Source organism: Oreochromis aureus, linkage group 11, assembly GCF_013358895.1.
Source record: "Oreochromis aureus strain Israel breed Guangdong linkage group 11, ZZ_aureus, whole genome shotgun sequence".
In the NCBI taxonomy this organism is placed as follows: Eukaryota; Metazoa; Chordata; class Actinopteri; order Cichliformes; family Cichlidae; genus Oreochromis; species Oreochromis aureus.
The window spans coordinates 34,309,403-34,323,966 of record NC_052952.1 but is presented as its reverse complement, the minus strand read 5'-3'; the positions used below and the strand labels follow the sequence as shown (position 1 = coordinate 34,323,966).

At 40.7% G+C, this 14,564-nt stretch overlaps 1 protein-coding gene across 4 annotated transcripts in view; it reads left to right on the top strand.

Annotated features, from left to right (window-relative positions):
- The window catches only part of ntrk1 (neurotrophic tyrosine kinase, receptor, type 1), an 88,394-nt gene extending 74,040 nt beyond the window's left edge, over positions 1-14,354 (top strand). For all 4 annotated transcript variants that reach the window (XM_039619434.1, XM_039619431.1, XM_039619436.1 and 1 more), the window contains 4 exons: positions 1,850-2,090; positions 4,928-5,086; positions 12,991-13,196; positions 13,296-14,354. In XM_039619434.1, the coding sequence (XP_039475368.1) occupies positions 1,850-2,090; positions 4,928-5,086; positions 12,991-13,176 (586 nt within the window). In that variant the 3' untranslated portion in view covers positions 13,177-13,196; positions 13,296-14,354. The remainder of the gene's footprint in view (positions 1-1,849; positions 2,091-4,927; positions 5,087-12,990; positions 13,197-13,295) is intronic.
- The last annotated feature ends 210 nt before the right edge of the window (positions 14,355-14,564 follow it).

Here is a 14,564-nt window from a genome sequence, read left to right as displayed (position 1 = left end):
CGCTGATGCTGTCTGCCAGGTGTCCTCCACAGGAGGCAGATTGGAAATGAAAACACACAGAGAGGCGCCCGGACAGACTTTTCCCGAGATATATGTACACGAAGGGATGGAAATCGCATTTTCAGCAGACAGCATGGGTGAGATGTCCGAGAGACCCCACAATGCAGCTGCTTTCCCACCCTGCCACCTGCCTTTTAAACTAATAGTGATTGTATAGACAACTTCCTTTGTAAGGAGGGGACAAAGTGGAGAGGAGAGATATTAGGATGGATGGAGACACATCAGCTGTGATTTGCTCATTTAGGCAGGAGTTGGACGTGAGAGTGGGTGTTTATGGTCCACGAAAACCATGAAGAGTTAATGCACTCTGCATCTCTGAATTGCATTATTGCAAATCAATTGTAGGCGTATTATAAGCCTTGTGTTTTTGATTAAGCATCACTGTTAAATGGCTTTATTATGGCGTGGTCATGCTCACCATGTCTGGGGAGTTCTAGAGAGCTCGTATATGTCACAAATGTTCAATCTGCAGATTGCGTGCTGAGGTCATCGTCCTTCAGGTCACCCAAGGTTGGTGCCATAGTTACAGCAAAAAATTACAAAAGCCTGAATTGCTCATTCAAGTGTTTGATAACCTGCACAGCCAACAGAAAGAGAGAAGAATATCAGCAGCATGTCGAGTTCATTCAGTTCATTCAGTTCATTCAGTTTACGGTCCACAGTGGTCAGAAGTTCCCATCTAATGCAGAAAAAGTGCATTTAATAAAGTATTAATTTCAAAAGAAAAGGAAAATGGATCATCAAATAGTTAATGAGCAGAAATGATTTACAGTATTGTACACTATAAACAAAGAGGAGTCTCATTAAGTGTCTCATTTGCAGCTCGACACCTGAAGTCGCTCTTTACGTGACAGTAAAGCACAGACTTACTGCTGAAACAGATCAAATGCAGAGAATAAATTTGTCTGAAGGTATCAATAATGTACCTTTTCACTTCATGTAAATATGATTATCCTGCTTACTTCAATATAAAGTCTTTTGTAGACTAGACAACCTTCAAACAAGTTTGGTCATCAGATGCCTGTGCTGCTTGACAACATTAGTCAGTTTTGTTTTTTAAAAATATGACTTTTTTCTATTGTTCTCTTAGTCTGGAAAATAACTAAATACATTTTTTTTTTTAAATACTCAAGTTGTGTAAATCCACTTCATACTCTTTTTATTAAATTGTCTCTACTTTTTCCCTCTACTTCGACAGCAGTAATTACTTTTCAAATTCAGATTTGACATTAAAGACTCAGAATACACTTTTAAAACTGTGCAGCACATTGTTAAAGATTATATCAGTGCCCCCAACCTATTTCCGTGTGACCTTCTGCAAAGAGTAGTGCTTTTCAGATGTGCACTCTTTTCCTCTCTAAACTTCTCAGAATCTTTTATATAAGTAAGAGAAAAGTCCACACAGTCAATGAAGAACTTTGCGTTTCCTTGGAACCAATGGCATTAATCATCTCATCTCTGTTTTGAAAAGCACTCAAACCCACCCCCAATATCTTAGAACTTAATTATTTGTGTACCAAGAATCTGAATCCACCTCTGTCTCATCCAGCTACAATAAACTGCTGCTTATACACTTATGCATCAGTATCAACAGTCTAATAATGCCACATAAATCAGTGTAACACAGACCAAAACATTTGCTTTGGATGCATTAGGTACACTGTGCCTCAAACTCTTTTGAGTAGATTTTGAAACTTCCTACAGTCTGATGGAGCTAAAATATTAAAATAAATTCAGACCAACAGATGTGGAATAAAGCAGCTGTGTGTCCTTTTTGTGTCTCCTGTAGAGCTCACGGCCCTGATGCTCACATCCTGGATGAGTCCAAGATGCCCCCGCTGGGTGAGCTCACTCTGCCTCAGATGCTGCACATCGCTGCTCAGATTGCCTCAGGCATGGTCTACCTCGCATCGCTGCACTTCGTCCACCGTGACCTGGCAACTCGCAACTGTCTGGTTGGAGAGGGTCTGGTGGTCAAAATTGGAGACTTCGGCATGTCCAGAGACATCTACAGCACGGATTACTATCGGGTAAGCGGCTGAAACATAAAAGGAATACTTGACTGTTATTCTTAATGGGACGGTAAATTTAAACAAGACAGAAATATTTCTCATTTAATTCACTGCTGCCTTGCCAGTTGTTTCTATTTTATCTGCTCTGACATATTTGTCACTAAAAGCAAGATTTCAGCAATTTCAGTTTACTGCAAGCAACACTGTTTGACGCCGATCTAATAAATTTCGGTCCAACAGGAAGTTTGAAGTATGTAAACCGTATGATGAATACATGCAATCAAACTGCAATTACTCCATTGTTGGTTTCCAGGCTAATCCCTCTTTGTTGCAGTCTGGGTCGCAACAGGAGGACACATCATGCAAACAATATTCTGGTTCCCCAAGTGAAACCAGATTTTCACTTCTTTAGAATCCCAGACATTTCATTTGATACATTTTACATTTATCTGTGTTTTGGGGGGTCTTTCTTCCCTCGTACATACCCCCACATACCTGCATGTATTAGACTGTAGTTCTGTTAACTGATTAGCAAGAACTGGAAGTTCCAGTGTGGAAGTTCATTAATGCCACATTCTCTAATGGCCAGCGGATTTGAGAGAAGTTAAACTGTAAAGAAATCTGTGAGAAAGTGCAACTATTTCTCACGTTGTGGCCTCAGTGAACATTTTTCTGATATCTTTATTTATTATGTTGCCATTTTCAGCCATTTTCAGGTCTTAATGAATATAAGGATATTAATTTTGTAAATGATGGTCACCATTAAAGTGAAAAATGACAATAAACGATGGTAGCGCTAGCAATCAACTCATCAAGAGTGATTTACAGAAGCTTCGATGGTGATGAGCAAATGTTCAGCTTGAACTGTTAGAAACAGGACTTGACTTGAAACAATGGGCGCCATCATGGCCATCATTTATATACAGTCACATTGTGAGATTGCAGTTTTGTCCCAGGCTATTTCGACTTTGAAGCTTTCCTACTGTTGGTTACAGGATAAAGTTTTAAAACCGTGACCAAAATTGTTGCTTATTCTTCAAGCCAAAAGTTTAAAGATGCAAAAAGCTTGTTGTCACTCTGAGTATTTGACTGTAATCTTGTGAAATATGTGAGTGTGAAAAGCTCTAATCCAGTATATGAAACAATAAAAATAATAGTTAGATATATTTTTAAAAGTCCAACTGAAGACTGCTGTTACCCTACTGCTGTGTGAATGTATTTGTGGTGATTGCTTTTTAGAAAATATTCTGCATAATTCAAGTGATGGATTTTGGAATATATATAGGACCTACTTTAGAAAGAAGCAGTAGTTCACACATTCACCTAACAAAGCAGATAAAAGATTTGAACGTGTGAAACACTTAAGACCTTATAAACAAATCAAGGTGAGCTGTTCCTTTATCGCATGTAACACACAGCAGGGGTTCTGATCTGCTCTCAGTACTGGAAATACTTAATCTGGTTTGGACAGGAAACAGTGCAACCACTCGCAAGCTGTGAATTCCCAATCTGACATCACGCAGACAAGTGAGGCTGCAGGTTAAAGATTGTTTCCTTTCTGCCTTGTGTTTCTCTGAAAAGTGAGGGCAGCAGTGCATGTGTAAACACAGCTGTACTGTTTTATTTGACTTTTATTATCCTCATTTTCATCTTCATACATTTATCCTTGGGTCTGTTAAAGTAGCTTAACACAATTCAGAGTTCAAAATAATCCTTTTTTATCTTATACCAGACCTTGGTACAGTCCAACAGTTCGTCCACTACCTGAAAGCAACTGTTTAAGCTCCCTTGGCTGCTTCACACAAATCAAATATTTGAACAGGAACAGGTAATTCGGGCTTCTGTGTTCATGGCCAGAGCTGTTTTCATGAGATGACCGCTATTTAGAACACCTGCTCTCTGCTGCATCATAACAAACCGGGAGTAGAAAAAACTGTCTGAAACTCAGAGAGGAGACTGAATAGGTGTAATAGGCCCACTCCTTCTCTTATTGAACTCAGTGTTTTGGATTTGTACTTTGAAGTATTATAGATCAAGTACTAATATTGAACTTCTTCTCTACTCTCGTAAGAAGAGAGATATTTCAAATTTTCTTGTGTGAGGGTGAAAACATGATGTTGTCTAAGGAGAAAAAGCATGTCCTAATCAACTATTAAATCTGTTAAAAATGCCTAATGGGTTTTTATGATTAAGCTACATAATACATTGTGGTCATATTCTGAAAAATACATACAAGTGTAACAATGTTTCCTTTAAACTGAATAAGATAAGAAGCACATGTGCTTTGTCTTCTCCTGAAGCGATTTAAACTGCAGGAGCAAAGTATGTCGTGCATTTTGGATCTGTAAATCGCAGCATAACCTTTGAGAGACTGTGGAGTGTGTACTTTTAAAAACTACAGTCAAACCGGCTGAATAATAGCACTGGGCTTTTTCATGTTGCTTCCCCTTGGTGGGATTTGAGAATTTGAAAATCGCTCGAATCTGTTACAGCATGATTTTTTTTTTCTCAGAAGTGAGAAAGGTTCATTCCTGTTTTCACGTGCCAGTGAAAGGGTTTTACTCATTAACAGCATGTTGAGATCTCATAAATGTAATAAAAATTACAAACCTAAGAGACTATCTAATAATATTTTTGTGGCAGTTAATCCCTTTTCCTTTTTTATTTTGAATTAAACTACTGTAATAATTTTTAAACAGTCTGCCTATTTTTGATTTCAAGCTGGTCTCCCACCTTGTAATAAGCAGCTCAAGATGAGTGGAAAGGAAAATCTATTTAAGATTTAATCTCATCAACAAAGCTAATTAAGGTTTCCATAATTAAAGTTCACTTAGCATTCGGTTCTTCATCTTCAGGTGGGTGGACGTACAATGCTCCCAATCCGCTGGATGCCCCCTGAGAGCATCATGTACAGGAAGTTCACGACGGAGAGCGACATCTGGAGCTTTGGCGTGGTCCTCTGGGAGATCTTCACCTATGGGAAACAGCCATGGTATCAGCTGTCCAATAGCGAGGTGGGTTGCAGTGGAAAAAGACATTATAAAATTGCATTACAAAATTTCGGTAGCCCTTTCTATTATAGCTCGGTAATAATGTGGTAATAACGTGGTAACAAGGCAGAAACAAGAATGTAATAATGTGGTAATTTCTAAGTTATTACCACTCAATTACAAAGTAATAACCAGTTAATATCAAACTAATATCATGGTAGCAACAGTGGTTACAGTAATATTCCACTAACATTTATGTAACGAGATAATAAGGGCACAAAACTGGGGGTAATAATGTGAATATTAACTGGGATGGGCCTGGGCTCCCTTGCCTTGGTGGGTACTAGAGAACGGGGGTGCCTACTGGGGTCAGCCGGGGGGCTGGCCCTAAGGAGGGGCATCTTGCCCCTCCCTTCTTTTCCTCCCCATCCCGGCTGCCTCCCTCTTCCCGCCTCCACCACACCCACCCACACAGGTAGGGCCTTGGGGTGCGGGTGTGTCACCAGGGTGCAGGGGAGGCATTCCCCCTCTGTCCCCTTCTGGCCACCTGTGCCTCAATTTTATTTCACAACTTAGACATCCACATTATTCACACTCTCATAACACACACACACACATATATATATATATATATATAGGGCCTTGAGGGTGATCACGTTAACGGCGTCCAGAGGACGGTCTGTGTATTCAACCCTACCTCTGGCGCCGGTGCCCACCTCTCAATTTTAAATCCATGTAGACATTGAGGGTTCTCGGGAGGGGCCGTGCTAACACCTGCTGCTCTCTGGCAGCAGCACCATGCCCTCCCTTGTTTTAAATGCACTTTAGAACAACACGCAGCAACGCTACACACGGCGGGAGGAGGGAGGTATGGGGTCTTCACACCCCCGTTCTCTACTAGCCATCGGGCCGGGGGGCTGGGAGGAGGTGTTGGCTGTCCGATTGGCCTCCCTGCTGCTGCGGAGCCTGGGGCGGTCTGCTTGCCTCCACCCCGGGGGAAAGGGTCACATCTCTTGGGTCTGGGTGCCGTTTCCCCTCTGGGGCGAGGGTACCTGGACCCAGGGCATAGAGTATGTTTGGGGAGTATGATTGTGTGTACATGTCTATGTATGTCTATCCCTACGTTGGGTGAGTGCTGAGTGTTTGTATATGTGCATGAGGGTGGGAAAGCATGTTTATGTCTGTATGTGCCTGTTTGTCTGTGTCTATATGTCAGGTCTGGTCTTAGACTCCACCTCCCTGGGTACTCCCAGGCCCTCCAAGTGTGGAGGCCTCATCTCCCCTCACCACACCCCTGCTGGTAGCTGATGCCCTCAGGGGTTGGTGCATTGGTGGTTCTTGGTGTCCGGGCTGGGCGCTCAGGTATGCACCGCTCACTCCCGTGGCTACTTGGCGGGGCCCGATGCCTGTCGCTCGGTCAGGCCTCTTCCGGGGCAAGGGGGCCCTCGGGCCTCCGGCCTCGGGGCCTGCAACTCGGTTCACTCTGGCACAGCTGGCTGCCGGCAGAGCCGGCGGGCACGCCCGGTGCAGCCCTCTGGCTTCTGCTCCGTGGCTACTGGGTGACCCCTCGTCTGGGGATCTCCTCAGCCCTTCCCAGGAAGGTGGCACGGATGCCCCTCCGGTGGTACTCCTTGGGCTCTCGCACTCTGGGTCCTCTGGATGTCTGGAGCCTGGATCTCCTCCATGCCTGCTTCATGCCCTGGGGGACGGGGCTATGGGCCTCCACACCCTCTAGCAGACCATTACATGGGGAAACCTTTTGTATACAAGCGCGTTGATCCACACAGGTGTGCACACGGGTGTTCACTGTTCGTAGACATAAACTACACCTTTCTTAGCTGCTACTTCAAAGCACATTGTGCGCTGTCTGTCCTGCGTGCTGCACAACAACTTTCAATATTTAGTATTTACTGCTGTTCACACTCAGCTAGATTAACGTGATGGTGTTGTGTTTAGTATGTTGCTTTGTTTTTGTTTGGTTTTTTGCTTGTCTTCTCTTTTTTCTCTCAACAGGTGATCCAGGAGATTTTTTTTTTTCTTTCTCTTTGTCTTTATAAGTGTCCTTTCTCACTGTCCCTTTTCCCTTCTGTTTTTCTTTTCCTTCCTCTCTTTCTTTCTCCCTTTCCTATCCCCCAGTCATGTCTGTCCCATCTGTAACAACTGAAAATAAAATAAATAATAACAACAAAGTTTGATCAAATGGACCAATACGGCAATGCCATGATGATCCATTTGGCAAAATAAATCCATTTGGTATCCTTGTTGGTCTTCAGACAACAATTCTGACGGCTTAAGAACCAAATGGGACAGGCAAAAGAAAAAAAAAAAAAAAAAAAAAAATTACCAAATTATTATTAATTATTACATTCTTGTTTCTGCCTTTTTACCCTACTATTACCACTTTATTACTAAGCTTTAATAGACAGTCCTATCAAAGTTTTGTTCCAATTAACTTTGCTTTCACACTGCAGTCCAGTGAAGAACTTAGAGTAATGTACCTTCATCCTGCCGTCTCTACCTACATGGGTTGTGTGCTCTCTGTACTTCACACTGACTGTTCTGATGATGGTCATGTGCCTGATGGCACCAGTTAGCCTTCAATCAGCACATAGTTTTTAATCTAAATGAACAGAGTTTTAATTGGTCACCTGGACATAAAAATGACCTTCAAATTTAATTGAAAAAGTTTCAGAAAGTGTGGTGACTGTGTCCTAAAATACCGTTACCAAAAAAGCTTAATTTCTGAAAATACTGAACAGATTCCATGTTGGTTCGTGTTATGGATACAATAAACCAAAAAAATATTTAGTAGTTTAACAAGTAGTAGTAGATGTTTGCAACTTCACTGTTGCAACAACATGAATATTGGTTCATTTGGGGTCAAGGGTGGGACAACCTCCATCTCTGGGGTTATCATAGAGCTCCAGTCCTTCCTCTTCATATGTTGTCTGTGACATTCTCTCCCTCAGCCATAAACACCTGCGAGCTGTGTCACTTTGATTAGTTTTTTGACTTTGATGTCAACACACCTTATTTCAGTACAAACTTGATTTGCTGTCATGGTATGATATCCCAGCTAGTGTAAAAACTAAGTTTCAGTCGGATCTGGACCAAAGTCCCTCTAAGACTTTGGTTGTTTGGTCTGGACCAGGGTCAAGGAGAGGTTTCACATTTGAAGTGTTAGTTTATGTCAGACTGAAAAGTAAGTGTGGACCAAACAAGTTAGGTTTGAAAGTTTCTTTAGATGACAAGACTGACAGCACTCATTTATTGGGAAATAATATGAAGCTGGAGCAAATAACTAGTTAGTTTAGTCCCACTGGTTGGCTAGAAAGGAGGAAAACCATTCACAGTGTGGCCATGGGTGTAACCGGGCTTTAGAAATGAGTGAGGTCCACATTTTTTTCTTGTAATGTATAATATTTTAGGGTTAGCACCTGTGCTAGAAAGTCCTACAGTTGCAATTCAATCAAAACCATAAATTTTAAACACTGTTTAAGGACTTAATTTTATACAGCTTGTCTCTTTTGCACGCCTCTGTAAAAGAGACAATGAGACAATTGTTTTATAGACAATATAAAACAATTAAATAAAAATACTGTAAAATTTTTCTTTTACTTGAAATTAAAATGGCACAAAGGAGAAGGCTACTCAATGGCCCTAACCCTCCTGTGTCTGTGATTCACTTCTTATACCTACAACAACCAGTTATCATTTCACTGAGTCATGCATAAAAGCCATCTCACATCGTGATTCATAACAATATACAGTATTTACTTACTTTTAATTACTGAGGTCCAGACTTTGGTAACCTTATAGCTACCGGTAGTTACAGCCATGAATGTAGCCGGGCAGTCTCGTCCAGTTCACAGTGGTTTTTTCTGAGCTTTATGCAGACATGCACATCATATCACTCCTCCATTCCAATTTTCCGTCGGATTTCAAATGAGCAATTACCAAATGTTAAAAATGTTTCCAAAAATGATATCTGAAAATTTTTTATAGGAAAGAAAAAGCACTCACTACAGTTATTACCCCTCAAGGATTCACTGATTTTTTTTTAAGGATTATGATCTATGCACGGCTGCTGGACATAAACTAGATATCCTTTTTACATGGTTTGTGTTGATGTATGTGGCCTTGCCCAGAAAGAGTTGCTAGGTCTAGGTTTTTGCAGAGTGCTTCCTCACTGCTCTCATGTTCAGGCTTTAGTATTTCACTTTTTTAGCCTCAAGGCTAAAAAAGTTCAACACTGTGTGCTCAGATTTCCTGATTTCAACAATTTATTTTGATGTAACTTAAGATGATGTCAGAACAATTCAAACAAACTGCATGAGTGGTGGTCGGCATGTTGTGGAAAACATGTTTAATGTAAATTCTGACTGTGCTGCTAATAGCATATACTAGCAAACATGTTAAGTAGGCTACAGAAAAATAGTTAACTGAAATCTTTAAAAAATTTCACTTATGCACAACTTGATAGCTTGCTTTTCCGTTTTTACACTTTTTTTTTTATCAGGCTAACGAGGTAAGCTAGTCAACAAGCTAACAACAAGGTAACAAGCTAGTCCAGCTAATTGTAGTTTGCGTCATTATTCGTACTTGCAGACGTAAAAAAAAAAAAAGCAGACAATGTTTATATAAAGTTAAATCAGAGCATGAGAAAGAACTTTTGTCACTGTTGTGTGGAGTTTGTAAGTAATTTGTTGAGTCTTTTGTTCTTTTAATAAATGAAGTCAGCTTGAAGTAACTTCATTCTTGAACGTGCGCTAATGCAAACACTTCTGTAAATAGCAGCCTGAAGTGTTTTGGTGCCTTCACATAATTTAAACTTGCAAAACAAAACATTTTCACTGCAGTCTCAGATACTTTACCCGGTGCTCTTAAACTAATCAATAAATTCATAGTAATTAAGGGCGGTCCAGTCTAGCCTTTTCAGCTCAAGCACCAAGAAGTGGGACTCCATTGTGACCACAGCGATGCTATTACAGGCCGTAGCCCTCTCTCCTTTCAAGAGAAGGGTAGATCACTTTTCCTTTGCACTCGATTCTAATCTCATTGGCTTTCATTTTTGCCCCTGGCCAATGAGCCGTAACCTCGTTAGCCTAATCTGTCTCGTCCAATGAAGGACAGGTGAAATTATCATGTTGCCTAAAAAGTCAGTGGTGGAAATAAATCATCCCAAAATACTGACGTGACATGCTGTGACGGCGGCGGACAGCATGAGTCTGCATTCTGATTGATAGGCCATTTTGGTGCAAAGTGGCTGAGCAGCAACAGGCCTCTTGTGTTCACTGGATCAGGCCGAGGTTAACAATGGAGAAGAGAGTCGCAGAGCACAGTGAAATCCTCCTCTTATCCTCGACAGTGATTTATTCACTAAGCAACAAGAGCGTGTGAACTGAATCAGTCATTGCAGCCATTAGTGTCTGAGCTGGAGGTTGTTCATATTTCGGTGGCTCTCATTTGACTCCGAGGTCGCCGCTAATTGACACATATCTGTGAATCTGTAGATAGTGAGGTTATTGTGCTGTTTATTAAAAAATATTGTCCTTGGTGCAGCACATAGATTTTTGGTGGTTCAGAAAGTCTCGGTGAATGAATCTATTGCATGCTCTTTTAAGGTTGGCGTTATATGGTTTACATTTATCTCACTCTTCAAAGGTTTTTTCTTTGAATGTTTTTGCTATTACTAACTTTTATAAACGTATCAGCTGTTGTATTTTTCCAGCAGTGTATACAGTTATTAAAAATATCTAAGTTTTACCAGCTGCAGCATGTAGGTATACATCCATGCTGTAATACTGAATAATAGTCTTTATGGTCCTTTCAGTATATTCAAATATAAATTTCTACTTTGTGGTATTGTTACTTTATTTACTTTCCAGTTATTATCACTGGCTACCAAAGCATCTAACTCCCAACTCTATATATTACAAAGTATTCAATACTCATATTTAAATATTTAAATCTGATGATAGCAACATGTTTTAAAAAAAAATAAAATGCAAGGATACATCTCACAGAGGAGAATCTTTCCTTTTCTTTATCAGTTGGAGGTTCAGTGCTGTGTAAAAGATTTGTGTGGAAAAATAGCTTCACAGCCTAACAATGACATGCCTCTGTCTTTTGTTATCATTAAAGCTTCAGAGAATCCAGAGAAGTCTCTGCAAGTGACGAGGCTGAATAAATGACCTTCAGGTGGCAAATATCTGAAAAGCTTTGTCGGTGAACACAGTTTTTCACAGCACCCACAAATGCAAGTTAAAAACACCAAGACGGATCCTTTAAGGCTACTTTCCTTAAAGCAGGCGCACCAGAGAAGAAGCAGCACGCTTTCATAACTCCACCCAAAGAGTGTGAGTGCTCGACAGGCATGCCTGAAGTCGAAACATTTGGAGAGTTACTCAACACATTTAACTTTCAGAAATACAGCTCACAAAAGCTTAGTATGAGGTGATGCATTTGATAGGCTTTGTGCTTTCAGTTGTATTTTCAATTAAATATAAGCTTTCATTGATTTAAAGCTGCATTCTGTTTGTTTTACATCCTAACGTATTTTCACATTCTGACCGAATAAAGGACTGAAAATAGGATTTAACTTGACTCTGGTACAATGATGATGCATCTGATCGACTTCTATTAGTATGGAGTAATTCTACAGAAGGGCCTCGCATCTTCGAAGTACTAAACTTAAAAAAATAAACAGCATCTCTTTCCAGGAACGATGTTTTGTCATCCTGGGATTCTGGGCAATAAACCGAGCAGCATAAACATTTCATTTAGAGACTAAATGTGTGCTTGCATGCTTGAGGTTTGGAGGGAGTACCAAGGACACTTAGTGCTAGAGTTTAAAATGTTTTTAGTGCTTTTAGCACCATACAGATAATTGTTATCCTCAGCTGTATTCAGGTGAAGCCGTGACTGACAGAGAAAGATTTTCTTGGTTTAAAAAATAAAAACCAAACCAGCGCTGCATTCGAGTTGGACAGATAAATATAAAACGATAAAGATATTACGGCTTCTGCCCTCCTCAGAATGGTGACAGGTTAATGTTTTATCTGTATAAAAAAACATCTTCTCAGTACATGTCATCACCGCTTCTTTGTTTTTCAATAGACACTAATAAACAGGAAAAACCAACTAAACTTTGCTGTAAACAACTTCTCCCTCCTGCTTTATAGCTGTAGACTTTTGCAAACATCCACCACCTGCCCACCTCACTATTCTAATAGCATTGTATTCATTAATTCTCTAACCCCACGTTTCTTCTGAATGGTATCTGTAATGTCTGATCAGGCTGCTTTTGTTAGCTTTCTTGTTTCACGTTCAATGCTGGAAGCGAGTCAATATAGCCAGTGGATCCACGGTGCTGATTTACAAGAAAACTGCCCTCATTGAGTGAATTTCTGGTCCCAAGATGATGATGATGATGCGGCGATGTCACTGTGTTGTTCTTCTGACAAGAAATGGACCAATCACACTGTTGTGCTTTGTGTTGGATGGGTGAATGCGACACAGAACTTTCACATACAAAAGCTGGTTTGTTGTCCTCAGTGTGTGAATTAAATTTAACAAACTTTATATTTTAAGTTGCATTTTGGTTCATTTTAGATTTTTTTTTTTAAAAAAAGGTGATCACAGCAGTAAGCATGCATTTAAAAAACCTTTCAGGCTTTATGGCAGTCAAACCTCTCTCATTTGCAGACTTTGCTTCCTGCTCAACATTAATGACTTAAGAAAAAGGTTTAGCTCATTTATGATCTGAAACTTTTAGATCAGACTCAGATATACAGGACTGGTCAGGATCTGCCTCCATTACAAAGCCCATTATTAAGACGATGTGAACAGAAGCCCTGAGAACAGATTAAGAATGCATCTTTTATTCTGGCCATTAAAAAAATGTATTTTTCCCTCCTGCTCCACAGGCCATTGAATGCATCACGCAGGGACGGGAACTGGAGAGGCCACGCACCTGCCCGAAGGAGGTCTACTTGCTGATGCAGGGCTGCTGGCAGAGAGAGCCCCAGCAGAGGATGGTCATGAAGGACATCCACAGCCGTCTCCTGGCCCTGGTCAAGAACCCCCCGGTTTACCTGGATATCCTGGGCTAGAGGGGCCGAGGGCCAAACAGGTTGGGGAGGTTGGATTTTTGATTTGAGATTTAAAACTTTAGTCTGTTACTCTTAGAAGACTGAATTCATTTAAGTTCAGCTAATTTCTGCTTTTCCAGCTGTGATGCTTCGTGGGCAGTAACATCTGCTTTGACCTTTTTGCGCTGCAGTTTTGCCTCATTCCAGCTCGACTTTGACCCCTCAACTGTTTACTGCCCCGTCCTTCTCTGGAAACCTGTCACATGTTTACCAAAGTGTTTAATGTTTATCTGAGGTGGGATCAGCCTGATGGAGGAGCGTGCATGGATAAGGAATAAAATAACTGTGCATAGGCTCTTGCTGGGAATCTAATGCCACATGGTCTCTGGAGTCCCTTCGTCAGCTGAGCTGCGACACATTTTAAATGACTTTTAGCTGACGTGCTTGTGTTGGTTTAGAAAGCAAAAACTCGTTTTACAGATCTGAGTACAGCAGATAGTCATTTGTATAGTACTGTCACTGATTTTGGATAAGTTTTGATATAGAGGGTTATTAAGAAAACAAAGAAAAAAAGCTTTCATTAATGTATATAAGATAGTCACAGCCAAACCTTGTTTGTTTCTCACGTGTCAGATTGAGTGTATCATATGAATATTTTTCAGAAAAAAAAAAAAAAGAACAAGATGTCAGACGTTAGCAGTGAAAATGTTTCCTGGTATATCAACGACTGTGTTTACATTTAATTACTGTCAAATATGAACTTCCGAAGAGCGACTTTTCAGCCTGCAGCCGCTCGTGAGACTCGCTCAGGAGCGGATTTTGGACAGATCAGCCATGTTTAACATGCTACTGTAACGACCTTCAGAATCAAAGTGCTGCAGTGAAATTTGGTAAGGGGGCAAGCTGGTGGGAGGTGACACCCCGAGAGGTAACAGATGGGTTAAAGCGAGACTCCAGGAGGAGAGGGACAGATGGCACTGAAAGTGAAACTGGAGGTGAACCCACCACCGTAACATTTGTCATTCCAACAAATGGGGCATTGAGAGGGTGAAAGACGGGGTGTGTAAACCACTGCGATGCCTTTAAGTGTACATACTGAGTGTATATACTCTGTATTAATGTCTAAAACAAATATATATATATATATATATATCTTCATGTATTGTTACTCCAGCACTTTGTATATTGTCTGCCCTTAAAAATAAACAAACTTGATTAAAAAAAAGAGGCTGCGGTGTTCGCAGGAACATCCCTCTGCATCAGTCAATCCATCATTATCGTATGCTTCAGACTGAACAATGATTTGGACTGCTGTCTGTACTTAAAGTTAGACATCTTAACAAGGCTATTCAAGAGCCTTCTATTATTTTGACGAACTAATCAGCAACCTGCGACGTCTCCACGGGATG